Genomic DNA, 28,000 nt, shown 5'->3' on the forward strand with positions numbered 1-28,000 from the left:
GTGTAGAGCTGGCTGGGTATGTCCTGGGTCGCAGTGACGCAGAGTGGAGACTGCGCCCCAGCATCCAATTTAGCCGAACCAACTTACGAGGCCAAGACTCGGTACTTCAGCATAGTCAGCCTGGACTGCGTAGACTACTTTTCGTGTTGACATGCCTGCTGCAGGCTAGACTTGAAGGCGCATGTCTCGGTGTCTGTGACTTTTGTGTGTCTTTTCTTGGTCTCAATTCGAGATCATGCTCACTGAACTCGCTCAAGGGTAAGTAGCCTGCAGTGACAGTGCTGTCCTCGTAGCGCATGGCCAAAGTCTAGCTCACTCATTGTGACAGGGTCGCGAGACTGCAGTGATCTGTCACTCGCAGAGCTGCCATGCTGCTTCTCATCGTGTGATTACTGAGCTCCTACTGACATGGACATACCTAATCCCTCTTTCCTGTCTCAGGCGCCGGGATACAAGGGTACTTTATGGTTCCAAGGCCGTACAAGCTGAAGACAGTCACGAACTCAATGTCTGCACTTGATCAAATCGGAAATCTAATTGTGCTTCTATGACTGGGAATTCTATGAACAATCATGCAGATAAGCCTTGATCAGTTCAACGCTGTTTGCTGCAGCTCCTGCAGCGATACGCAGAAGCAGAGACTCAGAGAGTTGAGAAATATGTCATCGTTCGCCCTAAAAGCCGGACGCCAAGATCTGCAACATGGAAGGCAGATCCGCAGATATGACAACGTTACCCCACGGGGACAAACCTTCAGAGGAACGCTGGACTCAAATCCCGGCTGTCCTGTGAAAGGCTATCTACTTGCTATAGCCTTGTCATTCTACGACGAGCAGGTGATGTGCTATAGACGGGTTCGCTCTATGCTGGCCGTTGCCGGTTGACGTCACGGCTCGCCTTTTGTTGCTCATTCGCGGGATTTGAAAGTCCGAAGTTGCGGGAACGTGGTGCACTGGTGGCTGCCTCAACCTCAATGACGTCGCTCAGCTTTCAGGACACTACGCACTGCAGCACGCAGTCTACGCGGCTTACAGAGCAGTTCAACTGGGCCGGCTGCAGCGTCAAAGACATGGCTCATCATCTGACCCTCCGAAAAGTCCGACCCCGGGTTCGCTAGCTGCTGACCCGCAGCAAATAAAGACCTTTGCTCCTGCTCCTTTCCTCTTTTCCCTTTGACAACCTACATAACATAGACTCTGTCATTGTCAGCAAGCATGAGCAGCGCACCAGTAGCAGCACCCATTGCAGGGACAACCACGGCAAACCAATATAACCCAGCTACCTATGTCAACACTGGATCAAGCGTTGACACACGAGGTCTGAACAACTATGACCTTGAGCGTCTCAACACCGTTAGCACCATTTTGGGACCCAGTGCAGGTACTTTGGCCATTGAGCCTCACAAGCGATTCAGGGACTTTGGTAACCCATCTCCCTTGGGTCTCTCTGCATTTGCCCTGACAACAATGGTGCTCTCGCTCGTCAACGTGTCCGCACGACAACTTGCAACCCCCAATATTGTCATTGGTCTTGCACTCTTTTACGGAGGTCTTGTGCAGCTTCTTGCTGGTATGTGGGAGTTTGCATGCGGCAACACCTTTGCCGGTGTCGCTCTCAGCTCATACGGTGGTTTCTGGCTCTCCTTCGGTGTCATCTTCATCCCCTTCTTCAACATTGAAGAGGCATACGACACAACCGCTACTTCGGGAAGATTCGCAGATGCTGTCGGCATCTACCTGATTTGCTGGGCAGTCTTCACGTTCCTGTTGTTGATTTGTACGCTACGCTCAACCGTTGCCTTCTTCCTCCTCTTCTTCACTTTGGATTTGGCATTCATCATGCTTGCCATTGGTTACTTCCGTGAAGCGCAGGGCGATGACAACTATGCCGATTGTCTCAAAGCTGGTGGATACTTTGGTATTCTCGCTGCAGCACTCGCATGGATCAACGCACTCTCTGGTATTCAAGACAAGCAAAATAGCTTCAAGTTTATGCTTGTGCCTTTGTTGCCATTCCCTTGGTCAGAGCATGGTCGTGTTGGCCGAAGCTCGCGCCCTGCTCGTCGCGAGAAGGAGACGGGTTTCGAGGATGATGGTAGTCATTAGATGGGCTTATCGTAGTCAAGTACGCTAGCTAGTTTAATCATGTTCACATCACTATTCTTCCATCTCTACGACCTTGATGCTTCGGACGGCACTCCTTCAAAGATCATACAACTGCTCTACACCTACTGCAGCACACAGGTCACAAGAACGCTTTGCAATTGATGAGGTATTAATATAGACACACTGTTTTTCAATGACAATTAAGTACTTGTTGCATCATGAGCATCTCCACTTAGAAAGAACGCTTGACGACCATGGTTGCGTTGGATGCCGTCACAATCTGGTAGAATGCACCGCCCTGTGTGTTGCCAAGCACACGGCTTGTAGCATTGTACAAGTTACAGTTGAACTGCACGGGCAAGCCAGAGTCAGCGATGGGTGGGTTAGCCGAGGTGTATGTCGTTGAGAAGGTCAAACACTGTGCAAATGTAGCACAACGGTTGGCACACTTCTGGACGGCCTCAACACTGGCAGGGCTGCCGGAACCAGTTTGAACAGAAGCATCAAAGAGCGTTGCAGGAGCCCAACGCTCAGTGCGCGAGCAGAAGATACGGTTGTAGGTGGATGAGGTACCGCCTGTAACTTGTGGGAGAGAACCAATGCACTGGTCTGCCTGAGCAGGCGAGATGTAAGCAGCTGCCACACGCTGGAAGAAGAGACCGCCGTTGGTAGGGCCGTTGAAGACATTTGCAGCGTTGTACAGGTTGCAGCCAAAGGTGCTGCCACCGGGCGTAGTAGGAGCCACGGAGAAAGTGGCACAAAGAGGTTGGCCGGCGGGGTTCAAGCCAGCGCCAGAGCAGCGAATGGAGCAAGTCTGTGCAGCTGAGGCGTATGTAGCGCCAGGGATCTGAGTGCTGTTGAACAAGTCTGCTGGGCTCCATCGCTGAGTGTTGGAGCAGAATCGCAGAGCGTAGGACGAAGAGGGGTTGGTGGTGTCTGCGTAGTTGGCAGCAATGTTGGCTGGGCACTGGAATGTGTTGACAGGTGAAATCGAAGCAGAAGCGGAGGGCGCAGGAGAAGTGGTGGTGCCGGAAGGTGTGATGATGACGGTGACGACAACGACGACGTTGTTGGTGATGGTCGTGACAACAACGGAGCCGGGCTGGCCGTTGATAATGACTGCAGCAGGTCCAACACTCTGGATAGCAACCGGAGCGGCAAAGATGACTGTGGTGGGGCTAGCTCCGTTGATGAACGAGGTGACTGCATTGACAAACGTGGCGCCAGGTGCGACAACCGAGGTGATGGTCGAGACGACAGTAGTAGTACGCGTCACGACGCCAGACTGAGCTGGTGCAACAGGGGCAGCGGCACACAATGCACCGGCAATAGGCTGCTTAGCGTAGAAGAGACCACCGTTGGTGTTGCCGCGGAATGCCACTGTTGCGTTGTACAAGTTGCAGCCAAAGTGAGTGATATTGCCGGGCGTTGAAGCCGCGACGGAGAATGTCTGGCACTGGTTGACACATGCAGCAGCACAACGGATAGCAGCGGTGCGAATTTGACCGGGGCCGACGTTGGCGAGGACCTGGCTGCTGTAGAGAGTTGCTGGGCTCCAACGGTCGAGGTTGGAGCAGAATCTGAGACCTGCCTCAGATCCAGGCTGGTTGAGGGCGATGGTAGCATCGATACCTGGAGGGCAGAAGAAGGTAGCCCTTTGAGCGAGCGTCGTGCTGCCATCTGGAAGGACAGGTACTTGACGCTTCTCAAGCTCTGCAACTGGGTTGGCGGCGACAGAGGCGACAAGTGCCTGGAGGAGAATAGTGAAGACCATCTCTGGTGTTGTTGATGAGAGCGAACGTTAATACAGAGTATTCTCCGAGCGAGGTGCAGTAGCTTTATAGTCTCGTCCGCTTTCCGGCGTGCCGGGCACTGGAGCATGTATCTGTCCCATTAGAGGCTTTAGAGCTGGGGCTGAGGCTTGGTGCGTCATTCCTCGGGCGTTGTTGACAAGTTGTCGACACGTTCGTCGTTCCTGATTCATGATGCATTGGGCTATTTGAGCAGCAACGCCCAAGTGTGTGCTACAGCTTATTCCAAACTCCCGAACGTGTTCATTCCAACGAGCATTCATCCGCGGCGGCTGATCAGCCTACAGATGACAGTGTCACAGTGCAGCTGATGGTCTCGTCATGCGGCAATGCGCACTCTGCAACAGACGATTATCTGCTGCGGTGCTGCTATATTGGGTCACCGACAATGTTTGATGCCCTGCTAAATGGCTTACAGATACAGCCGCTTGGGCAGATGCGCTTGGGAAAGGTCTTTGAGCATGTTCTTCTGTCCAGTCAGAAACGCAAGAAACTGATGCGTGCGTCGAGTGCGGCAGTGCAAAGAGAGAAGCGTGCTTTTGGCATCTGGGCTGAGCATTTTTCATCACACAGAATTCCTGAAGTTGGAGGCCAGATCTGACAAGCGATCAGCAGCTGCACCGCCCACAAACACTCAACACTGAACAGGCGCACTCCCCGTCTGAGAGCCCGACAGGCGACGACACCGTCAGTCCGTCACCGTGACCGGGGACTCGGCGTGGAGTCGGAACTCGGAACTATGTCAGACTGCTGATCTACTACTTGATGTCAATGACGACTGCTCACTGCTCAGCTCCCTGCTTGATCTGACTGATCTGATTAAGGCTCAGGCGCATCAATGATTCACTTAGCTACTGCATTGGAGTGGCGCGATGGCTCCATGTCAGCCCGGCCCATGCACATGTACACTGCAAGTTACGCAGTACACTGAGTACAGCCTGTACAGCATGAAACAGCCTGGTGTCGACCGGTCTCGACTTTCTAGACTCAACTGATCTGTCATGATGCAATACTACTTGTGACGTATGCAAGTCACGAATACTATTCTAGGCAGCCTGGTCTATGCACGAAGAAAGCTACTGTATAATTGGGATGCATTAGTGCGATGTCGCCTGTTACTACTCAATGAGCGCGCTGAACGCTTGTATGCATACCTAGATATGCATCAGCAATCAAACGAATCGATGTATCGCAACTTGGACGTTGAAAGTGTCAAGGTCGGTGTCGGCTTGGGCTCAACCACACCGTGCACGACTCACGAGACGTTGCTGGCAGCCTACTGCTTCTGACGCTGCGCATCCCACTACCTCCACAGAATTGGCTACACGTCGGACTGCTGATTGACAACTGATCCATTCTCACACTGTCACTATGACAAGTCTGCACTGCAAGCTTGAAAGGTGCTCAAAGCCTGGCTTTGAGTCTTTGCACATTTGCTAGTTGCTACACGATTCCAAGCGACGGTGGCAATCTGCTGAACATCTGGAGCTTGAGATACACGCTCGGTAATGCGTTCGGAAGATTCCCGTTTCGCAATGCCTTGGGATGCGTTGACTAGTCAATGGACCACAATTGCCCTAGACAGTCGTTCAGGCGCTCGATGAACATTATGATGTGTTTTGCAGTATCAAGCACTTCAGCCCTTTCGGCTACGACGCCGAAAGATTCTGACTGACCTGTGGACACGGGAAACATGTCGCTACTCAGCAGCTGATCAAGAATCTCGCACTACGTCGACAATATCAGGCAATTTAGCTAAGGCTTTTGGAAACAATCAACGTAATCGCTGGGTTTTCTCCTCAGACAAAGCCCTAACGCTCGACACGTTCATTAAGGTTCAAACCTGGCAACACCCTCTGCCAAGACTCAAGATCAAATTCGTCATTTGCGATTGCAGCAGCAGAGATGACTTCCGCTGGAGAAACCGGCACCACTCTTCCTTGGAGGTCTTCCCTCCAACATTCTACATTCCAATGATCGCAATCCTGTCGCTGCTCGTTATGCTTGACGTTGTTGCAACGACACCACGTTTCGGGGGGGACGACCAAGTTGCTTGGGGGCCCTTTTGACTTCCGACATGGTACTGAGCTCTCGACTTCTTCGCCATCCCATACGAACCAGCCTTGGTTGATTACAACACTTCGGATGATTTCCAACGAAAAATGAAATAAGTCGCAAATGGCCAGAGGACTCGGGGATGGTTTCCACCATGAAGGTCTCTCGCTTGGGTCCATTTCCAACCCGATTTCCTTTGTGGACTTCTTATATTTGGAATAGACCTCAAGAGCAAATGCGCATTGACACAAAGGTGGAATTGGCTGGTCGCATCCAGGTCCGCAATCGACCAGAGTGATTTCTCTGTGGGACAAAGCCAGTTGTCCACTATTCCAACAATGCCGAGCAAGACCTTCTCCAGCCCCTGATACCCAGCTCCTGAGAGTTCGTCCAAATTGTCGAATCTTGATTGTGCAGGTTTCGTTGCATAAGGTCCAGTCCATCACAAGCGGCGGTGGCGGTGGAGGGTTGTCAAAAGGGCCAAGTGGTATCCCGATTCTTTGCTGAACCCTGTGTTCCAATTTTTGCTTATACACAAATTTAGCTTCGTCATTGTTGACTATACTGCGGTAGGTGATTTTGACGTGATGGCACTCCTGTGTAGCCCTCAGACCGCCTTTGGGGAATGTGTTTTTTGGCTTTTTGCTGACCTGCTCAGCCTGCTCATGCGGAGCGTCCCGCTGACGTTGTTTGGAGCTCGGGCCTGACGTCTTCATCGCAGAAACCAACACGCATATGAGCAGCAGGAGCAAACTGAGCTTCTCACAGCCGATACGCATTGCGACGTACAAAGAAGGTGCCTTTGTGGAGCAAAGTCTACTAGTGGTCAGATCTCTGGAGCAATCAGTAGAGAATAAATATCACAGCCGAGTCAGGGGCGACGTCAAAGAACACGCTAGCAACATGACCCATGCGTCGCGCCATTGTGGAAGAGAAGCAAAATTCTGAAATTTGACCGCAAATTCAGGGGTGCTGTCGAATGACACGCTAGCAAATTAGCAATACAACCCCTTACGTCGTGACATCGTGATCAGTGATGACCTCAGATGGTCAATCAGCCTCCAAGTCTCCTCTTCTCACTGACAAGAGTCTCTTAACTGTTCCATTCCATTCAAGTTCCATAGTCGCGAAGCATGGGACTGTTGTCAGGAAGGACCTTCGTCATAGCAATGAGATCAGGACGACAAAATCCAAGAATAAAAGATGAATGCTGAGCTTTCTCCACTGCTTTGCAATGCTTTCATGCATCTGCAGCAGCTCTGACGCATATATATGAATGTATCGCAAGTAAACTCTCGACACTAGAAACACGAACACAACTTCTCGACGTTGGATTTTCTGAACAGGTGCAAAGGTGTTTGCAAGGGTACATCCTGATGCCTGGGACCTGGCAAATGTAGACTACTGGGGCTTCGGATGAGAAGCCAGTGCTCGTCATATTCGCCCTCATGGAACAGAGAGTCTTCTAGATGCGTCGTGTATCAAGAACGAGATGTAAGGATCTAGGTGATGATCCATTACACAAGAGCATCAGTCTGCTGCTGCTGCTGCTGCTGCTGCTGCTGCTGCTGCTGCTGCCGCTGCTGCTGCTGCTGCTGCTGCTGCTGCTGCACATCTCGCTATCCCCATAGAACTGGCTTCGCACACGAACGTGTTCGACTGTCGACCAAAATCTTGAGGATGCGGATGATGCTTTTGATCTCTGGATATTTGCACACTTGCGACACTATTTAAGTACGCGACGGTGGCAGACTGTTGAATATCTGGTGCTTGAGATGCTCGATAATGCGTGAGGAAGATGATTTCCCGTTTCACATGCCTTGAGATGCGTTGACTAATCAATGAACTACAACTGCCCTGGACAGTCGTTCAGGCGTTCGATGAACATGATGATGTGTACTGCAGTACGACGCACTCAGCCTTTTCGGCTACGACGCCGAAGGATTCTGATTGACCTGTGGACACGGGAAACATGTCGCTACTCAGCAGCTGATCAAGAAACTCGCACTACGTCGACAATATCAGGCAATTTAGCTAAAGCTTTTGGAAACAATCAACGCAATTCCTCAGTCCTCTCTTCAGACGAAGCCGCACGTTCGACAAGTTCATTAAGGTTCAAACCTAGCAACATCCTCTGCCAAGACTTCTGGTCAAATTCGTCGTTTGCGATTGCAGCAGCAGAGATCACTTCCGCTGGAGAAACTCGCTCCACTCTTTTTTCGCGGCCTACCCAAAATTCCCTCCAACATTCTACATTTTCATGGTCGCAATCCTGTCGCTGCTTGTTACGGTCCAAATTGTTACAACGACACCACGTTTCGGGAGGAACCCTGAAGTCAGATGGAGGCCTAGTAGAAGACTTCCGACATGGTACGTCTTTGACTTCTTCGACTCCCAAAAGGCGCCAGTGTTGGCCGATCACGATATTTTCGATAATTGCCTTCGAAAAACGCCCCGACTCGCACTTGACTAGAGGACTGTCTGGAGGTTTTCGCCCACCACCACGTACCTCGCCTGTCGTCATTTCTGACCTGAGATCCGTGATGGACTTCTTATACTTTGAATAGATCTCAAGTGTGAATGAGCATTGACACAGAGAAGGGATCCGATATTCGCATGCAGGTCCGCAATCATACAGAGTGATTTCTCGGTGAGACAAAGACATTTGTACGCTATTCCAACAATGCCGGGCAATAGATTTACCAGTCCCTTCTGAGATAAAGCTCTTGAGAGTTCGTCCAAATTGTTGAACTTTGATTGCGCAGGTCTCGTTGCATATGGTCAAGTCCATCGGAAACAGCGGTGGCTCTGGCAGTAGAGGTGATGCAAACGGGCCAACTGGCCTTACATCGTCCTGTCGAATCTTATGCTTCAGTTTTTCGCTAAACACATAAAGAGCTTCTTCGTTTCTGACAAAAGCGCCGTAGAAGAATTTGACGTGATGACACTCCTGTCGGGCCTTCAGACTGGCTTCGGGGTTCGAGTACCTTTGTTTCTTGCTGGCGGGCTCCTTCTGTTCTTGCGGGCCATTCTGCTGACCTTGCTTGGAGCTCGATCCTGACGTCCTCGTCGCAGAAACCAATCCACAGAGCAGTACCAAGAGCAAAATGAGCTTGTTGCAGTCGTTGCGCATTGTGACGTGCAGAGAACTTGATTTTTTCTGAGGTAAAGTCGACTTGTGGCGGACCTCTGGAGCAATCAGTAGAGAATAAATGGCATTGCCGAGTCAGGGATAGCGTCAAACGACCGTTGGCGACATGACTCCATACGTCGTGCCATCGCGGAAGAGAAGCGAAATTCTGAGATATCACCGCAAATTCAGGGGTACTCGACACGACGCGGTAGCAATGCGACCCTATGCGTTGTGCCATCGTCGCATTTATCACCTCCGGTAGTGATTCAGCCTCCAAGTCGCCTCTTCTTACGACAAGATGTCTTGTAGCAGCTCCTTGAAGCTGTCCCAATAGTCGCAAAGCGTTAAACTGCCATCGAGAAGGACCCTACTTCGTAGTAATGAAATCAGGATAGCGACATTCGAAGTAGATGAGCATTGGGCCTTTTCCGCTGCTTTGCAATGCGTTCATGCAGCTGCAGCGGCTCTGACGGAATTTCTCAATGCATCGCCTGTAGACCCTTGACGCTAGAGACACGAACACATCTGCCAAATGTTGGATTCTCTCACTTCCCAGGGACCAAGGTGTTTGCAACAGGGCGTCAAGATGCCGAAGACAGTGGTCGTCATGAAATAGGAAGTCTTCAAGGTGCGTCGTGTATCGAGGATGAGAGCATCAAATCTGAGATTCGACGCCCACCTGCCACTGCTCTCAAGGGAATGCCTCCACACATTCTTGAACGTCGATGAGGTCAAGCTTACACGCATCAGCAACAAACGCCATCTGAGCTCGTGGGTCACGACTGCCATGAACGAGATCAATATGCATACGACCTAGTGCTCGCAAGATGGCAGCAGCAGCAATTGTCTTGGCTGTAAAGAACAATGCAACCTGTCGTGATTGCAATCTATCGTGTCAGCGCATGCCTTGTATGTTTCTGCTTCGCATAGGATAAAAGACGTACCCTTCAAGACATAGTGTGCGTGCTAGTAAGCCAAGTGGTGTTTCCTCGGCACGACACGTCCCTTCACCACGCTGCTTCGGTGCGTGTGTCGTCTCAAACAAGACGGCACGCTTCAATAATCTTGGTAGAAACTCAAACGGTGTTGCTTGTCGACAATCAAATTGAATGACTCGGAGTAGCAGGAGTTCAGCATTGACGAGGGATGCACGGAGTGTATCGTATTCCGTTGATGGAATGGTCAATGGTGCTTTGTCTGGCTGTAGATGACTAGCACGTCAGTCAAGTCCATTGCTTTTGTTCATAATGACACAAACGCATACGTGTGTGCAGGGAGGAGAATCTCACTCAGGCGTCTTGGTTGCTCAGCCATCTTTGAAGCGAGCGAGAGACAAGCAAGTGCAGCAGTAGCATCGTCAAGTAGACGCTCCGATGCGCTTGTATGGTGCTTTTGGAGCTTGTGCAAGTAGCAGAGTGCGAGCGCTGTTGCATGCTCCGTCATACGTAGCTGTGAGCTGAGTAGCAACAGCAACGACTGGGAAGACATGTCGGTTACGTGGCAAATAGACAGAGATTTTGAGGAGTGGTTTTTGTTTACATTATAAAGGCCCGATATGAGGGCAACTATCTTGCATCTTGCATTGCATCATTGACTACCTGCAGTCTCGTAGGTTTGGATTGATTTACGAGAGGAGGTCACGACGGTGGCCAAAGGCAGTCAAAACGACAGCGAGACCGGAAGTTTGCAAAAGAGCAGTGATGCTCTTGATGGCAACATACTCCAATGGTCGCTTCTCGGTGAATGTGGAAGAAATGACGCCTGGGATGGAAGTTGCGCCAAAGACAACGAGACCGAGGTATGCGGCGCCCTTGTAAGAGACGGTGCCTGTGAGCTGAAGAAGAGCCGAGATGCAGTAGGTCTGGATACCGGAAGACACGAGGGAGGTACCGTACATGGTGACGGCGGACTGAGCCTCCTTGGACTGCCAGAACTCAGAGTTCTTGTCTGAGTTCATGACTTTTTGCCATGTCTGGCCAAAGAGAGGTCCGTAGACGAGAGCAGATGTGACGTGCTCGTAGATGGTGCCGACCTGGCTGGTTAGTCGCTATTCTTGGGTGAGAAGTGGGAGATGTGACATACGGCAAGCGCTGCTGGGCGGACGGAAGGGAAGTAAGAGACAGGCATGCTGATGTTTGGGGAGGACGAGAGAGATGTGTAGTTGGATGAGACCATTTTTCGTGAGTTGGGTTGCTTGGGGGGGTCTTTATAGGGAGGGGGATTGGGGGCAGCTGCTTTATACTCGTGGGCGAGCTGACGACACTTTGGAGAGGGCCGGATGACGTAGCTGGACGGAGGCAGAATCAGCAACCAGATGGGCGTGTCAACATTTATACAGGATACAGTATATATTGTACAGTACAGTATATCGTATACAGACTAAAAACGTCTATAGCAAGCCCATAGCAACAAGACCACCCCCAATCCCGCTCATCATGCAACGTGTCCCCTCAGGCACAGCAATCCTGCCTCCCGCACCACACATCGTGAATGCTGCTCCCTCCTCCACACAAATAATGCCCGTCCCTGTACATCCTACCACCTGCTCCCGCTTACGCTCAGCCGAACACGGCAGTCCCTGTGCTTGCCAAGAACCCGCATCACACATCATCAGACCACCATCCTCACAACGTGTTGCAAATGCCTCACATTCCGGACGATACGCACGCTTCACCACTCGACAAGCTGTCTGCACAGCCGTTGTCACAGGTCCCGGACGAACAGCAGCACGAGTCGTTGTCGTCACGCTCGAACGCGTCGTGCCCAGTGTAGCGGAAGGTGCTGGTCCTGCAGCAGCGACATTGTCTGGTGTTGCAAGAACCATTTGACCCCTGAGACAGACTGTTCCCGGTGCAACGGCACCCATGTTGATATAGGCACCATTTGCACATTGTGCCCATGTCGTGGCTGTTAAGCATTGAATGGCATTGCCGGTGCACGCGCCTGTAGCTACGGCTGCGGCGGCGTTTGTCGTCAGCGATACTGCTTTGGGGGTCGATGTAGCTGTGTTTGGGAGAGGTGGTTGAGAGGGTGCTACGATGGGTGCTGATGCAACTGGTGTATTGCTGCCGCTGGAAGCACCACAAGCGCCTGTCAAACCTGCGCCAGACAAGCCGCTGATCTGACCATTGCTGTACGATCCACCAAATTGAATACTCTGTCCCGGGTTTGGAAAGACGACTTCTGTTCCCTCTATTGTTGCACAACCTTTGCCGACATTTGCAATCTGCATAGCTGGCAGTGCAGCCACGAATTGTGATGTACCGGATCCTTGAATATTGACAAGTGCACAATTCTGATACATCTCTCGATTGCCAACTTTATTGAACCATGTCCATGAAAAGACGACATTATTCCCAGCTGGTAAGCCAGCAGGCATTGTGAAGTTGTAACCAGATTGCAGTGGGCAGCCACCAACAATACTGTGAATGACTTTGAACGTGGCGCCATTATCGTACGACAGAGACAATTGACAAGATCCACCTTCATGCGTTGCTGTTCCCTCCAAAGCAATACTGTATTGGCCGCCTGCCGTGTACTGTGCTGTGATGTGTTTACCGGGACTATTGAGATAGCCCTTACAGGGAAAATTGCTACCATCGCCATTCAGCGGTGCAGTCATGGAGTAATCTGGGTTTGTATTGCTCGTGTCAAACTTTGAATTGATGGGAAGCGGCTGCTTGAGTTGCATGTGCGCCGAGGTGGTGATGGCAAGACATGCGAAGACAAGCGTTGAGCGCATTGTTGCACAAAAGAAGCGTAAAGACTGTGAGAGGATGAACGAGTGTGAGGAGGTGATGAGTAGAGGAAGCAGAGGTCGAGGCAGCCGCCAGGGTCTTTGTAGCTATTCAGGACTGAAGCCTGAGCATGGAAGGCTGCTTCCGGGCCCTTCCCAGGTTTGCTTTGTTTCAGCTTGTTTGTTCTGTGGCAGGTCTCAGCGCGTCTCTTTCAACCTGCCAAAAATGTGTCTGATTGCCCCCCTTTGACATGGCCTCTGTAGCTATACGAGTGCTCATACAGACTCATACTGGCTTTCTACATGACTCATAGACACAATGCTGCGAGAGCCTGAGTAAGGAAGACTCTCATGTAGCTGCCATCGTGATGCCAGTCATCCATCCTTGCGCGACCCAAAATTGAATTTCTGGCAGGCGCCCAGATGCGGCATCATACCAGCCAGCTCATCCAAATTCCAGCAGTATGATTAGACAACAGGGAAGGTATGCGAAGCATTGCGAATACGACGGAAGGCTCTCTGGAAGACTGCGAATGCCATCAGATGCCTTGCAGTCTGTGCATTGACTCAGAAACTCCTTGCATCGGAGTCCATAGAGCAACAGATGGGCCGCAGCGTGAGAATTCGGCAGACCCGGCGACTCCACACGGGAGGGAGGAAAACCAGGGACAGGCAATGACGACCTGGACCTCGCGATAAACTAGCACCCTTCACTGAACAAGATGGTTGATCATGCTGCCAAAATCAAAGAGACCCTAGAACGCAGGGACAAATCCATTCCCGACTATGCAAGACTCTCTGCTCCCCCTGCCGAGAGTGTGCAGAATGTCCTCGACGTACCCAAAGGCAGCGGCTTATTGACTGATAAGGAACTCAAAATCACCGAGAATTACGATGCAAGTGCCTTGTTGCGTCTCATTGCACGCGGTGATTTGACATCGGAGGAAGTGACCCTTGCCTTCATCAAGCGTGCCTCCATTGCCACGCAGCTCGTCAATTGCTGTACGGAAATCATGGCGGATGAAGCATTGTTACGAGCAAAGAAGCTAGACCACGAGTACAAGATGACTGGAAAGCTTTCTGGGCCTTTACACGGCCTGCCAGTCTCGTTCAAGGAACACATCCTCATCAAGGACAAGATTGTGCATTCATCGTACGTTGCGTGGCTCGACAACATTGAGCCTGCCGACTCGCTCATCTACGAGACGCTTGTAATGCTCGGCTGCGTTCCCTTTTGCAGAACAACACAACCACAAGCCGTGATGCATCTCGAAACCAATAGCAACATCTATGGCCACACTACAAACCCCTATAACCGCAACCACACTCCCGGCGGCTCGTCAGGTGGTGAATCGGCGTTGCTCGCCTTACGCGGCAGTCCTCTAGGTGTTGGCGGTGACATTGGTGGTAGTATTCGTAATCCTGCCAGTCTCACGGGATTGTGGGGATTCAAGCCATCATGCAATCGAATCCCTGGTGGTACAAAAGGTTTGCATCGTGGTCGAGAAACAATCCTAGCGACGAATGGACCGTTGTGTCATTCATTGGAAGATTTGATTTTGTTTATGCGGGTGTTGGTGGATGCTGAACCTTGGCGGAAAGAACCCTCACTCGTACCGATCCCTTGGCATATGCCAGAATTGACGAAGGAGACACTGACTGTGGGTATTATTTGGTCAGATGGTGTTGTGAAACCCCTACCGCCTATTCAACGAGCCATGGACAAAGTCACCGATGCCATGCGTGGGATTGGTATCAAGACGGTTGATTTCGAGCCATACAACCATGCCGAGTCGTGGGATATCATTTCGCAGTTATACTACACGAATGGTGCACTCGATGAGTTTGCACTCTTCAAGGATGGTGGTGAGGAGATGCTGCCCTTGACGAAATGGCTCTTCACGCAACCAGGCGTCAAAGAACATTCACACGATGAGTCCAATGAGATTCTCCTTCGCCGTAACAGATACCGAACGGCCTATGCGCGCCATTGGCTCGCACAGGAAGAAAAGCACGGTACAAAGATTGACGTCTTGCTGTGCCCTGTGGGTCCTGGACCTGCTCCCAAATTAGGGACCAGCAAGTATTGGACCTACACGAGTGTTTGGAATCTAGTCGATTACCCTGGCTGTGCATTCCCAGTGACGCAAGTACAACCGAAGGATGCTGAGCCTAGTGGGTATGTTCCCCAGGCAGGTGTGGAGAAGGAGGTGTGGGATTCGTATGACTTGAATGAAAGTCGAGGTTTGCCAGTGGGATTGCAGTTAGTGGGTAGACGCTTTGAGGAGGAGAAAGTCTTGGCTGCGATGGGTGTCATCAGTGGAGCGTTGGAGGCTGCATCTGCGCATCTCTAGACTGCTCTAGGTCGAGCCATGCTGAATACTGCTATTACTGTATACTGGTCGAGGATATTGAGCTGAATTTGCCCTCGAGTTTAGTTTCCATCTGCCAAGTAAACCACCAAACAGCCGGATCCTACATAAGGAGACACAGGTGACTTGCGCATTCTCGAGCAACGCATCCTCAACCATGGCCAAGATGCTCACTGCAGTCAGGCGAAACTACAGGTCCGTCTCATTCCATGTCCAAACACTACGCAATATCTTCACGCTCTACACCGTCCTGCGGATCACCCTCATGCTAGCAACGCGGCTGCGTATGTATGGCCTCCGCGGCACCGCATTACGCACATACACCTATATCCGGCGTATCTTGTTCTCTACATTCATCAAGCTACCGGGTATCAAGCAAAAAGTACAAAAACAAGTCTCAGATGCCTTGGCGCAACTCGATGAAAAGATGCTGCCGCCTGCTGGAACGGTTCGCTATCAAAATTTACCGGCAAAAGGTCTCTCGAAAGAAGCTGTACGCGCTGAATTACAAAAGCTGCACAAGATGGGCGATGAGGTTGATTGGGAAGGTGGCAAAGTCTCTGGAGCCATTTATCACGGTGGCAAGGAATTGAGTGAATTGCTGACGGAAGCATATGCCTTGTTCTCCTTGGCAAATCCACTGCATCCAGATATCTTCCCTGGTGTACGCAAGATGGAGGCTGAAGTGGTACAAATGGCCCTCAACCTATTCCATGCGCCCGAGGGAGCTGGTGGCACCACAACCTCTGGCGGTACGGAGAGTATCCTGATGGCCTGTAAAGCAGCGCGCGAATATGGTCGCATGAAGAAGGGCATCAAGAAGCCAGAAATGGTTGTGCCGGTGACGATTCATGCTGCCTTTGACAAAGCTGCCGAGTACTTTGGTATTCAGATTCATCACATTGACGTCGATCCCGTCACCTACCAAATCGACTTGAGGAAAGTGGAACGCTACATCAACAGCAACACCATCTTGATTGCTGGTTCTGCACCCAATTTCCCGCATGGCATCATTGACGATATAACGGGCCTCTCGGCACTGGCAGTCAAGTACAACGTGCCACTTCACGTGGATGCCTGTCTCGGTTCCGTCTTGGTACCATTCCTCGAGCGTGCTGGATTCTATGCACCGTTGTTTGATTTCAGATTGCCTGGTGTCACCTCCATCAGTGCAGATTTCCACAAGTACTTCATGTCAAGCAAAGGAACCTCTGCCATCATGTACAAGAGTCGCAGTATGAGGAGACATCAATACTTCATTCAACCTAATTGGCCAGGTGGCGTCTATGCCTCACCTACCATTGCAGGCTCTCGACCTGGTGCACTCATTGCTGCTTGTTGGACAGCGATGGTCTCCATGGGCGATGATGGTTACCTGCAAAGTTGTCGAGAAATTGTCGGTGCTCGCGCAAAAATCCAATCTCGTATCGAGAGTGAGATTCCGGAACTCAAGATTTTGGGGAGACCAGCGGTGTCGGTGGTGAGTTTCACGTCGGATGTCATTAACATCTACTCGGTCGGTGATAAGATGTCAAAGGCTGGTTGGCATTTGAATGGTTTGCAATTGCCACCAGCGCTGCATATTGCATGTACGCGCTTATCGACCAATACGATGGTCGATACGCTGATTGCAGATTTGAAGACGGCTGTAGCAGAGGTCGTTGCAGAAGGTGGTGGTGGTGATGCCGGAACCATGGCAATGCTCTATGGTGCTGGCTCATTACCAGACAAGAGTATCGTATCGAGCTTGGCGGAGGGCTTTTTGGACACTCTATACAAGGCTTAGTCTTGTAGTTGATATCATGACATCTGTGCTCGTACGCTATACCTTTGATCTGTCAAATTTGTCTTGAGTGTTGATACGAAGTCGTCTTGGATGGCAAGATTGCGACGTCCTTCGCCTCAATCAAATGCACAATGAGGCCGTGAAGTAAAGTCAAACACTAGTCGCTGAAGCCTAAAATCTATGTAAACAAAAACTCCATGTCCTCTTGATTAAGCCGATCAAGACTCGTTGCATCATGATCGAGCGTTGATTTGATCATATTCACCTTCTTTGCTTGCAACTCAACAATCCTCTCCTCGATACTATTAGCAATGACAATGCGTTTAATAGCAACAGGTCGATACTGACCCAATCGATGAATACGATCGGCTGCCTGCCACTCAGCACTAGGACTCCACCAAGAATCCACCAAAAACACAGTCGACGCTTCCGTCAAGTTGAGTGCCACACCACCTGCTTTCAATGAAACGAGAAAGACTGGAAATTGAATGTCATTGGAGAACTTGATGATGGTGTTGTTGCGCTGTTCGGGTGTCATGCTACCATCCAACTTGCACGTATTGAAACCTGCCTTTCGCAAACGAAACGCAATCAACTCCAAAAATGACGTGAATTGAGAAAAGACAATCGACTTGGTGGAGGAGTTGTTGGAGCGCAACTTGTATAATTCCTCGACAAGCGCTTCAATCTTGGTAGACGACTTCCATTTAGTCATGTCGATGCGATTCAGGATGTTGCTCTTTTGTAGTCGTTCCTCCGTTGGTGGGTCCATGGCTGGTGCCGACAAATCAATAGACAGCGCCGTATTGCATACCGGACATTCCGGCACAGCCATACACGTATCCATGTACTCTGTGACGCAGGATCGACAAAACTGATGCCGACACTTGGCAGCAATGCAATCTTCAGCAACATCATCGCAAAGTCGACACACCAGGTTGTTTTCAGCTTGCAGATCCAATCGACGCAACACCAAGTCTGGATGATCTGCCATTTGTCGAAGTCGAGTGATGAGCTGAAAGATATTGGCGTAGGAATTGAGCAAGACTCCCTGAGCGACATACCCACTGAACTGACGTTTTGCACCGGTATACAATGATTCATACAAGTCAAGTTCTTCAGGGTTGAACATGTCACGACGAATCATCTCAACGCGCGGTGGTAGACCCATATCATCCGCTCGCTCGACTTTTGTACGACGCAGCATGAGTTTGCCGAGGAGCTGGTGGATCTTGGAGAATGCCACACGTCCCTCACCTTGTGCGCCGAATCGTTGAATGGGTTTGAGGAGCTCATGATTGAACCAATTGGTGTGCACCATGGGAGAATGACCGCAATCATCACACTGGCGATTATCTTTGAACTTCCACGAAAGACTCTTGCAGGGACAATTCTTGCAGTAATAGTAGGAGAATGGGTCTGCCTTCAAAAAGCGCAGCAAAGAAAACAACTCGCCGACACGGTTCTGCAAGGGCGTGCCAGAGAGACAGAGACGTCGGTCAGTCTCAAGGGCGAAGATGGCTTTTGCAGTGTTACAAGCACGATCCTTGATGGAGTGCGCTTCATCCAGTACAACACGATGCCACTCAATTGCATGCAAGAAACTCTTTTCCTTGACAAGTCCTGTCTTTCGCTTGAATCCGAACTGCTGCTTGCGATAGGCAGATTCGAGTAGATTGTAAGTCGTCAATACCACGTCGTAGGACATCAGCTTCGTCTTATCGGTACTGCGTGCGCTGCCGTGGTAGATATGGACGGAGAGGGCATTGTTGGTGTACTTTTCAATCTCATTCTTCCACTGGATGATGGCGACTGCGGGTGCGATCACTAGTGTGCCTGCTTCGCCTTCGACGCGTGTTGTGTCTGTTGCAAGCAGTGCCACAGTTTGGATAGTCTTGCCCATACCTGCCGTTAGTACACAAAGAAGGGGAAAGAAGGTGCATACCCATTTCATCTGCTAGAATGCCACCTTTGAAGTCAGAAGCTTCTTGGAGACGCAACCAATTGAGACCTTCTAGCTGAAACGGCAGGAGTTGCAATGTCAAGATGTCTGGTTGTGCTGCTTTCCTTGGCTCTGGCACTCGACGCTCACTCAAGTCATCCCAGACATTCTCGAGCTCTGGGTGATGCAGGATGAGTTTCTTGGCAGTCTTTTCATACTGTGAGGGTCCCTGTGAATTGCGCGGATTGCGTTGGCGTCGTCGAACCTGCGCTACAATAACTTCAGCTTCAGGTGACGCGACTTCCTCGTGCTCAGAATGGACAGACTCGAGCTCAGACAGAACACTTTGTTCGTCTTCCTCTTTGTAAGCAGCGTCATCACCCTCTGACTCATCTCCTGCACTGTCACCGGTATACTGGATTTTTGCTCGAGTGGCACGCTTGGCACGGGTGGCACTGGACATGAGGGGTGATCCAACACTACTGGCAGGTGTCTCTGGTGATTGTGATGTCTCTCGCGTGTCTGTAGGACTCACCATGTTAATGGAGAGAGCAGGTGTGCTCAATGCAGTCTTGACACGCTTCCTTGCAGGTGTTCCTGCAGTTTCTGGAGTGTCCTTTGAGGGTGAGGAGAAGAGGTCTAGCTCGTCGTCTGAGGGGTGTTCACGTTTGAGCTGGTTGGCTGCGATGCGTGCTTCCTCGTCCTCGGTGTCCTGCTGCTGCTGCTGCTGCTGCTGCTGCTGCTGCTGCTGCTGCTGTTGAGTGTGTGCAGTACGCTTGACCCTGACGACTACTTTCCTGGCTGCCTTCTTTGGGGGCATCTTGTCTCTCCTTCTCTCTCCCTCTATAGTACTCTTGACTACTATTCCCCTATTATGTGGTCAGAATGCAACGGTCGCCACTTCTTCTTCTCCGCCCTCTCACGCGAATTTGGTGGCGAGAAAAAGGCAGAGACGCGACCTCAAGAAATAAGCAGCAGACTAGCAAGCACAACCATGTCCAGGAATAACGCCAGGAGCAATGTCAGAGGACCCAACGTATGTCATCTCTTCTATCTAGTACCAGTCTAACCAAAGTCTGCGTTGACAGAGTTTCTACGCTCACGAGGCATCCGCATTGAGAACCAAGGACGTAACCGACCTCGTCCCGCTGTGCCTGTCCCTGCTATTGGCGAAGAGACGACTGGAACGCTTGAGGAACAAGCAGAGCTAGAATCTACTGCTGAAGCGTCAACGCCTCCCACAGCAGTTGCAACCAGGAAATCCTCAAAGAAGCGCAAGAAGAACCAAGTCAGTGATGATGAGAGCGATGGTGATTATGAACCACTTCCACGTCCTAGTGCAGGACAAATTGAGTTTTGTGCAGAGTGCAATACTCGCTTCACAGTGACGCCGTATAACAAAGAAGCCACCTCTGGCTCAGGCTTACTATGCATGCCCTGTGGTAAGGCACTCACTACACCCACAAAACCCAGAGCTGCCCCTATTGCTCGCAAGAAGCGTGCAAAAGCAACATTGGACGGCGAACGTTTCCTTGTTCCCAAACTACAAGACTTGTCGATTCGCACGATTGCAAAGCATATTGACCAAGTCGAAGCGCTCGGTGATATTGGCCACTTCAACCTCGACAAGATTTGTCAAATCATTTGCAAGAATCGTCAGCTCTCTGCACAGACGCTGCCCTTGTTTTTGGATGCTAGCTTGACGACGTTGTCGCTGTACGATTGTGCCAATCTCCATAAAGACACGATGGCTCAAATTGGCCAATTCTGTCCGCGTCTCAAGGCTTTGCGTTTGCATCTCTGTGGACAAATTACAGATGCTGTACTCATGTCTCTCATTGCTCGCTTGGGCAACCTCACAGCGCTTTCCCTCTTTGGTGCTTTCCTCATCACAACAGGTTGCTGGCAGAAGGTCTTTCAAGAAACACCAAATCTGGTGGAATTCGAAGTCAGCGATACCTCACGCTTTGACCACGAAACAATGCAGCAGCTCGTCAAGCATTGTCCCGACCTGCGCGTCTTGACACTCAAACGACTCACGCATCTCGGATCCGAAGCCATCACACTCCTTGCTGGTCTCTCAAAACTTACGCACCTCAATCTCAGTCATGCAGGTCTTGAAGTGACTGATGAAGCTATTGACTTGATTCTCTCTGCTGATCCAAACCTTGAGTTGCTAGACCTGTCAGGCTTGACGTCACTCACGGATGCAACGCTTGCGAGTATTGGGAAACACTGCAAATACTTGAAGATTCTACGACTCAATGAATGTGACCTCTTCACCAATGACGGCTGTGTTGCCCTCTTCTCAAATTGGCAAGGTCATACGGGTTTGCGTGAGCTTGCACTGGAGCGATGCGTTGCGTTGGGTGATGAAGCTGTTGCTGCTATTCTACGACATTCCGGAGGGACGTTGCAAAAGCTTGTGTTGAATTCATGGGATACAGTTACCGAGAAGGGTTGTCTGATGCTTGCTGGATCTCAGGCATTGCCTGTTTGTGAGGTTTTGGACGTCAGTTGGATCAGAGCTGTGGATGATTTGGTGGTGAGGCGAATTGTGGAACATGCCAGCGCACTCAGGAAGTTGTTGGTTTGGGGGAATAATCTGCTGACTGCTGTTGAGCATCCTGGAAAAGCTGTAATTGTTGGTCGAGAGTCGGGTTAGAGGTAGAAATTGCAGTAGAGTTGTACAGTTGTCTCTGTTGTCAACAGGGAGTTTACTTCGTCTTTGTGCATAACCCATGTCAGTATAGCGTGAGCATACGAGCCATCGCGGAGCATATCAAGCAGCACTTCCGACGTCCGTCTACAGATAGCATCGTTGAGGTGGCATGTATCATTGCCGTATATGATATATCACGAAACATGTCAAGGTTCACAACGACGAGATAGTAGATAAGCCTCAATCAAGGACCTTCGCTAAGATCGCCTTGATTTATGTATTCTCTCTATGTTGTAGTGGATAGAGCAGTCACATGTTGCGCCCTAGGTTTCAGGGCTGCAGGGGCCGTTTCCATCCAAATTTCTCATTGGCCAGGCGACTCGGTCGGTTCTGCCGAGCTGCCAGGGAAGCAGATCTTCGTAGCGGCGCAACTGCCAAGAGAGACGACGACCGCATCTGCCATCTACACAAAATCGTGCGCGCTATCGGATGATTCGGAACTAGCCTAATTGTGCCTACTTCGTGCAGCCATCCGTCGGCAACTCATCGCGTGATCTGCAAAGCAGCGAGATTTCCAGGCACCATATTTGTCTCGCTATCTAGCGCGCTCGTGACGGTGCTCGTCTGACATTGTATAACAGCTTTGTCGGGCCCGCCCAACCTGTCTTTTCTTCTCCACAATCAACGCGGAAGCAGTAGTCGCTCTTCTCGCAAGTATAGACAGTGTTCTACAGAAGACCAAGAGGTAGAATTATCCCTCATGGCGGCTCACATGGCAGACCAGGTCGACTATGCCGCTGGACACGAGCAGATTGTGCCTTACCAAGAAACCGACACGGCTGAAGAAAAGAAGCACTTGGGTCTATCGACGACAAACCACTCAGACCGTGTCGTTGCTTACGAAGCCGAGGATGACGACAACTACCGTCACCCAGACCACCCAACAGATGAGGAGCTGCAGACTTTGCGCAAAGTCGCAGGCCATATTCCCTGGCAGGCATACTCCGTCGGCTTTGTTGAATTGTGCGAGCGATTCAGCTACTACGGCGTGACAGCCATTTTCACGTATCTTGGACGATGTTTCTAGCTTGGATTTGCTAACATGATCAGTAATTTCTTGCAACAGCCTTTGCCCATGGGCTCCAGGACCGGTGCCGGTGGTACTGATGGCCAGAGTGGAGCACTTGGTCTGGGTCAGCAGACCGCCACCGCGCTCAACCTGTTCAACAGTTTCTGGGCATATGTCATGCCCATTGCTGGTGCAGTGGTCGCTGATGGCTATCTTGGCAGATACAAGACTATCATGTACTCCATTGCAATCGCTTTGGTCGGTCACGCCATCTTGGCTGCATCTGCTGCTCCAAGCGTTATTGAGAAACCCAACACTTCCCTCGGTGTTTTCTGCTTGGCTGTCATTGTGATGGGCGTGGGCACGGGTGGTTTCAAATCCAACTGTTCCCCTCTCATTGCTGAGCAGTACCGCGAGAAGGTGCACGTCAAGACTCTCAAGACAGGTGAGCGCGTCATTGTCGACCCTGTCGCTACCTACTCACGCATTTGTTTGTCCTCCCGCATTTATTGCCTCAGCTGCTAATTTCAGACATGTGGTTCTACTTGATGATCAACGTCGGCGCTCTCATCGGTCAACTCGGTATGGTTTATGTGGAAAAGTATGTTGGCTTCTGGCTCGCTTTTGCTCTGCCCACATTCGTCTTCATCGCTTGCCCAGCTGTCCTGATTTTCGCCCGAAAGCACCTGGTTGTGCAAAAGCCAACTGGATCCGTCGTTCCTGTTGCATGGCGCGCCATCAAAGCAGCCTCCAAGGGGCGCTGGCACTTGAACCCCGTTCGCACCTACAAGGACCATCAACGAGGCGACTTCTGGGCCGCCGCAAAGCCTTCTACGTACGAACGTGAAGGCAAGGTCATGCCTAGCTGGTTGACATGGGACGATGTCTTTGTGGATGAATTGAAGCGCGGTATTGCCGCATGCAAGGTCTTCATGTACTACCCACTCTGGTGGCTCACGTACGTCTCTCTCTTCTGTGGTCTGACTAACGGCTTAGGTACAACCAAATCATCGGGAACTTGACTTCCCAAGCCGCTACAATGACATTGAATGGTGTTCCCAACGATGTGCTCCAAAACTTGGATCCATTCGCCCTCATCATCTTCATCCCCATCTGCGACCAATTCCTCTACCCCTGGCTCGCCCGCATCGGTTTCCCTCTTTCGCCTATCAAGAAGATCTACCTCGGTTTCTTCACTGGTACAGCTGCCATGATCTGGGCGGCTGTCGTGCAACACTACATCTACAAGACTTCCAATTGTGGCAACTACGCAGGTAACCCCTACCTCGATGCAGCAAAGACCATTCGTTGTGTATCGCCGCTGAGCGTTTGGATCCAAACTGGAAGTTATGTGTTGATTGCCTTTTCCGAGATTTTCGCATCTGTATGCAGTTCTACTATACGATGAGCAAGTATGCTAACCCTTCTACTTAGATCACCGGACTGGAGTACGCATTCAGCAAGGCGCCTAGGTCGATGCGTTCTATTGTCACATCGCTCTTCTTGTTCACTTCTGCAATTTCTACAGCATTGGGACAGGCCTTCGTGTCGCTGAGTTCTGACCCTAATTTGGTCATCAAGTAAGTCTACTGCCTCAATCATTTGGACTTGGCTAACCTTAAGCTACGCTGTCATGGGTGCTCTGAGTTTCGTCGGAGGTGTAGCCTTCTACTTCCACTTCAGGCAGCTCGACAGGGATGAAGACATGCTCAACCAGATTGGTGTTCACAAGCAGGCACATCTCAATAGTGTCGACAACCAGTCCAATGACATGTACCCCAACATCGAAGGCCGTCTTCCTGCTGGCTCTCTGCCAGAGAAGAAGTAGACGAGCGTCTTGTCTACATGTATTTCAGACTTCTCGTCAACTGAGATGGTCTTTTCTCCACGCTCATATCGTGGACAAAGTGGTATTCAAACGCCATCTACGTGCATACATACAAGAAATAAGCAATAACTTTAACCAAAGATGTCTACCGCGTATCTGTTTGTGCCCATGGCATCAACCAGTTCTTGAGCAGCCTCGCGCTCTTCGCCCTCCTTTGCCTCGTCGACAATCTGGCCGAAAGCCTTCTTCAACGAATGCGCAAGCTTACTCGCACTGCCGCATGTGTAGAGTCGCGCTCCCTGCTTGAATAGCGACAAAACCTCACTGCGCTGCTTCAACAGTAAATCTTGAACATACTTGCAACCTCCCGTCTCGGTCGGTTTGCGAGAGTAGCAGTGACGCACATCAATCACACCACCACTCTCCTTGGCGAAACCTTGAAGCTCCTCCTTGTGCAAAAAGTCTTCTTCTGTGCGGCAACCATAAAACAAGATTGTCTTGCCAACCTTTCGGCCAGCCAACACTTGGAGTGTCCGTTCTTGAAGGAAGCCTCTGAAGGGTGCGATACCTGTACCAGCGGCAAACAAGACAATAGGCGTCTCCACTCGTTCCGGCAAACTAAAATTCGAAGAACTTCTCACACTGCACGAAATTTCATCGCCGGCTTTGAGTGTAGAGAGGAAGTTGCTTGTGATGCCAAGGAAGTTACCCGTCCCGCTCAATGCAGATCCAGATAGTACATCAATCGTCAGTGTCGCATGCCGCGGTTCTGGGATGGGCGAGCTGGAAATGGAGTACTGTCGTTGATGCATAGACTGCAAGGACTTGATATAGTCGTCAAAGGACACTTGACATGACTTGCAGTGTTCGAGCAAGTCAATGGCAGACATACGTTTGTTGATGACCTTGCTCTGGTAGGCATCGCCACTGAGCGACTTGATGAACGCCTTGTCTTGCTTGTCCTCGCAGCTCTCCTCCAGACGAGACAGCATGCGCTTCGACACTGGCGTTGCAAGCTCCACTGAGGTCTGCAGAATGTCGTATGCACGTACGGCAAGAACTTTGGACGTAGCACCCTCGCCAACATCCACCTTGACCTTGGAACTTTCATCCATCCCAAAGTGCTTCAGAACGCGCAACACGCTCGCATCTGGGTTGATGGGTAGAATGTTAAGATAGTCACCGACATTGTACTCTTGTTGGTCTGGTAGCTCAAGTGTGATGTGTCGCTTCGATGGGCCCAGCTCTGATGCCTTGACAAGCTCAACATTCGAGATGACCTTACCAAGGCCAAGTCCAGCACCAACGATTGAGTTGGCAGTCTTGGACGAGATGGGCTCATACATGAAACGCTTCGAGTCGGCTGATTCGCTCGCTGTAACGTCACCATCAGAGAGTTCCTCGGCCAAGTCTGCCTTCCACGAGTCAAAATCACCAACAAAGTCGCCAGCGACATTACCTTCTGCGCGAGGAATGAGTGATTCTGCACCTCCATTGCTCATTTGCTCGTCAAAGGTACGAGGAATCTTTTGATATGTTTGTGCCCAATCAGAGTGTCCTGCACCAAAGATGGCATATTTGACGCCCTTGAGATCAGGGCCAGATTCGAGGTATGCTGCAAATTGCCGTGCATTGTCTGCTGGCTTGCCTTCGTAGGACGGTGTGAGAATCAAAACAGGCCGATCAGTGGGCAGCTCACGACAGCTATCCAGCGTGTCTCGTTGCGCAGAATATCCCCAGTTTGCTGCACTGGCAGCAACATCCTTGGAAAGAGCTTCGCACGCACCAGAGTTGGAGCCAAAGAGGACCAACATGGGCTTGGCCCCTGTTGTAGGTCCACCATTCGCCTTGGCAGTTTCACGGCGCTTAGGCGCTTCTTGTCCAACGCACAGCGGCATGATGGGAGGTCCAGCTTGTCTGCGCTTTAGCTTGACCTTGAGCTCATCCGGTTTGATGGTCAGTGTAAACTTGACTCTAAACTTGTAGTTTGGATCTGCCAGCTCGAGGTCAAAGTTTTGCACAATTGTCGCAACGGCCAGCATGGCCTCTTGTAAGGCAAAGGCTCGACCAATACATGCGCGCATACCATGTCCGAATGGCTTCCAAGAATTGGGAGGTAATGCTTCGAAGCCACCATTGAGCATACGTTCAGGTCGGAACTCGCTTGGGTTGTCGTAGACTGCAGGGTCGTTGTGGACGCCGTGCAGATCGATCATCATGGTGTCACCAGCTGGTAGCATGTAGCCTTCAGGCAACTCCACATCTTCCTTGCAACAGACACCAATCATCGGAGCAGTCGGTTGCATTCTGAGGGCCTCCTTCAAGCAAGCATCGATGTATGGCATTTTGGCAAGAGAATCGAGTGTGATGTGGCCCAAAGCATCCACCTCAGCTTGTGCCTTGCGCATGGTTTCGGGATTCTTCATCATGTAGTACAAGCAGAACGACAAAAGACCCGATGTTGTCTCGTGTCCAGCAACGAGAAAGGTCACCAATTGAGCAACAATTGAATCGTCGCTCAACTTCTTGCCAGTTTCGGGATCGGCCACGTCCAGCATGCGGGAGGCCAGGTCATCATACCTTTCGCCACTGGCCCTTCGTTCGTTGAGGAGTCTCAGACCAAATTGCTGCATACGCTCTGCAGCTGCGAGACGCTGCCAGTTCTTGGCCACTTTGAATTTTGCTGTTAGAGGCAAGAGAGATCGTTCGGCAGAGAGCTTGAGGAAGGTGAGCATGTCACCTATGAAGGGATGCATGTCCTCCTTGAAGAACGAATTAAAGCGATAGTCGAACGAGCAAAGCGCAATCGTATCCAATGTGAGTCGAGTCAATTGATCGGGCAAGTCAATAATCTCATTTTGATGAGCATTGAAGCGCGAGACCATGACTGCGGCGATTTCCACCATAGGATCCCACATACCACGGACTGCCATAGGACCAAATACCGGCATGAGTACACGGTGCGCGATACCCCAGTCTTCTTCATCGTTGTATGCCGTGAAGAGACCGGATTGTGGCTGGCCATCTCTCAGCACTTGAAGAAACTCATGCGTCGCCTTGACACAGTCTGGTCGAGACAAGACTGCATTGGCCATGCGCTGCGATGCAGCAAACGTCTTTTGCAGTCCAACGATTTTGACCCTAAGGTTAGCGCTTGGTTAATTTTGGTCGTAAACATACATGTATAATTCTCCGTAGAGCTTTCGTAGATTACTCGTAGTAATCAATGGATTGTCAATGCTGACACTGAAGCGACCCATAAGAACATCACTTATGTGCGCACCAGGGATAGGCTTGCGCACGGCGCCATTGGTCTTTGCCTTCTTCTTCTGAGTGGGCGCAACCATACCAGATGATTTTGATTAAAGGTGCTGTCAAGCGGTTGTGCAGTGATATGTGGATAGGAGCAGTTCTTTGGGTGCAAAGCGGTCTTCTGACAGTTGAAACAAAAGATGTGTAAGAAGTACTAAGACCGCCAGGACAACAGATGGGGTTGTCGCC

At 50.8% G+C, this 28,000-nt stretch overlaps 12 protein-coding genes across 12 annotated transcripts; 5 read left to right on the top strand and 7 right to left on the bottom strand.

Annotated features, from left to right (window-relative positions):
* Positions 1-1,424: 1,424 nt before the first annotated feature.
* Positions 1,425-1,982, top strand: BCR37DRAFT_334368 (GPR1/FUN34/yaaH family-domain-containing protein; the record flags this gene model as incomplete). Its single annotated transcript, XM_040867140.1, has 1 exon — positions 1,425-1,982. A coding segment is annotated over one exon (558 nt), but the record flags the coding sequence as incomplete, so codon positions are not given.
* A 3,745-nt stretch (positions 1,983-5,727) lies between these two features.
* Positions 5,728-6,750, bottom strand: BCR37DRAFT_387905 (uncharacterized protein; the record flags this gene model as incomplete). The annotated part of the gene is made up of 1 exon (XM_040870577.1): positions 5,728-6,750. The coding sequence occupies one exon, from the start codon at positions 6,748-6,750 to the stop codon at positions 5,728-5,730; it is 1,023 nt and encodes a 340-aa protein (XP_040724507.1).
* Positions 6,751-7,696: 946 nt separating this feature from the next.
* BCR37DRAFT_380713 (uncharacterized protein) lies at positions 7,697-8,996 on the bottom strand. The gene has a single exon (XM_040869537.1). The coding sequence runs from the start codon at positions 8,760-8,762 to the stop codon at positions 8,025-8,027; it is 738 nt and encodes a 245-aa protein (XP_040724508.1). The 5' UTR covers positions 8,763-8,996; the 3' UTR covers positions 7,697-8,024.
* Positions 8,997-9,795: 799 nt separating this feature from the next.
* Positions 9,796-10,626, bottom strand: BCR37DRAFT_399223 (uncharacterized protein; the record flags this gene model as incomplete). Its single annotated transcript, XM_040871772.1, has 3 exons — positions 10,369-10,626; positions 10,049-10,315; positions 9,796-9,991 (listed from the first exon to the last, which is right to left on the bottom strand). Exons 1-3 carry the CDS (start codon positions 10,590-10,592, stop codon positions 9,796-9,798), a joined length of 687 nt encoding a protein of 228 aa, XP_040724509.1. The 5' UTR covers positions 10,593-10,626.
* A 102-nt stretch (positions 10,627-10,728) lies between these two features.
* On the bottom strand, positions 10,729-11,231 carry BCR37DRAFT_393512 (uncharacterized protein; the record flags this gene model as incomplete). The annotated part of the gene is made up of 2 exons (XM_040871317.1): positions 10,729-11,136; positions 11,187-11,231. 2 exons carry the CDS (start codon positions 11,229-11,231, stop codon positions 10,729-10,731), a joined length of 453 nt encoding a protein of 150 aa, XP_040724510.1.
* Positions 11,232-12,228: 997 nt separating this feature from the next.
* On the bottom strand, positions 12,229-12,795 carry BCR37DRAFT_348511 (putative endoglucanase; the record flags this gene model as incomplete). The annotated part of the gene is made up of 1 exon (XM_040867850.1): positions 12,229-12,795. A coding segment is annotated over one exon (567 nt), but the record flags the coding sequence as incomplete, so codon positions are not given.
* Positions 12,796-13,494: 699 nt separating this feature from the next.
* Positions 13,495-15,281, top strand: BCR37DRAFT_55447 (putative amidase). The gene has a single exon (XM_040872361.1). The coding sequence runs from the start codon at positions 13,563-13,565 to the stop codon at positions 15,192-15,194; it is 1,632 nt and encodes a 543-aa protein (XP_040724512.1). The 5' UTR covers positions 13,495-13,562; the 3' UTR covers positions 15,195-15,281.
* A 97-nt stretch (positions 15,282-15,378) lies between these two features.
* BCR37DRAFT_348563 (pyridoxal phosphate-dependent transferase) lies at positions 15,379-16,998 on the top strand (the record flags this gene model as incomplete). Its single annotated transcript, XM_040867854.1, has 1 exon — positions 15,379-16,998. The coding sequence occupies one exon, from the start codon at positions 15,379-15,381 to the stop codon at positions 16,996-16,998; it is 1,620 nt and encodes a 539-aa protein (XP_040724513.1).
* A 178-nt stretch (positions 16,999-17,176) lies between these two features.
* On the bottom strand, positions 17,177-19,403 carry BCR37DRAFT_348585 (SNF2 family N-terminal domain-containing protein; the record flags this gene model as incomplete). Its single annotated transcript, XM_040867859.1, has 2 exons — positions 17,177-18,903; positions 18,944-19,403. 2 exons carry the CDS (start codon positions 19,401-19,403, stop codon positions 17,177-17,179), a joined length of 2,187 nt encoding a protein of 728 aa, XP_040724514.1.
* Positions 19,404-19,888: 485 nt separating this feature from the next.
* BCR37DRAFT_380719 (uncharacterized protein) lies at positions 19,889-21,717 on the top strand. Its single transcript, XM_040869538.1, has 2 exons — positions 19,889-19,976; positions 20,016-21,717. The coding sequence occupies exons 1-2, from the start codon at positions 19,935-19,937 to the stop codon at positions 21,603-21,605; spliced, it is 1,632 nt and encodes a 543-aa protein (XP_040724515.1). The 5' UTR covers positions 19,889-19,934; the 3' UTR covers positions 21,606-21,717.
* Positions 21,718-22,362: 645 nt separating this feature from the next.
* Positions 22,363-24,652, top strand: BCR37DRAFT_410283 (POT family-domain-containing protein; the record flags this gene model as incomplete). The annotated part of the gene is made up of 6 exons (XM_040872177.1): positions 22,363-22,667; positions 22,713-23,161; positions 23,203-23,629; positions 23,668-24,055; positions 24,106-24,251; positions 24,295-24,652. 6 exons carry the CDS (start codon positions 22,363-22,365, stop codon positions 24,497-24,499), a joined length of 1,920 nt encoding a protein of 639 aa, XP_040724516.1. The 3' UTR covers positions 24,500-24,652.
* On the bottom strand, positions 24,584-27,991 carry BCR37DRAFT_380722 (cytochrome P450). Its single transcript, XM_040869539.1, has 2 exons — positions 27,680-27,991; positions 24,584-27,640 (listed from the first exon to the last, which is right to left on the bottom strand). The coding sequence occupies exons 1-2, from the start codon at positions 27,844-27,846 to the stop codon at positions 24,631-24,633; spliced, it is 3,177 nt and encodes a 1,058-aa protein (XP_040724517.1). The 5' UTR covers positions 27,847-27,991; the 3' UTR covers positions 24,584-24,630.
* Positions 27,992-28,000: the final 9 nt, after the last annotated feature.

This window comes from Protomyces lactucae-debilis (genome assembly GCF_002105105.1).
Source record: "Protomyces lactucae-debilis strain 12-1054 chromosome Unknown BCR37scaffold_12, whole genome shotgun sequence".
In the NCBI taxonomy this organism is placed as follows: Eukaryota; Fungi; Ascomycota; class Taphrinomycetes; order Taphrinales; family Protomycetaceae; genus Protomyces; species Protomyces lactucae-debilis.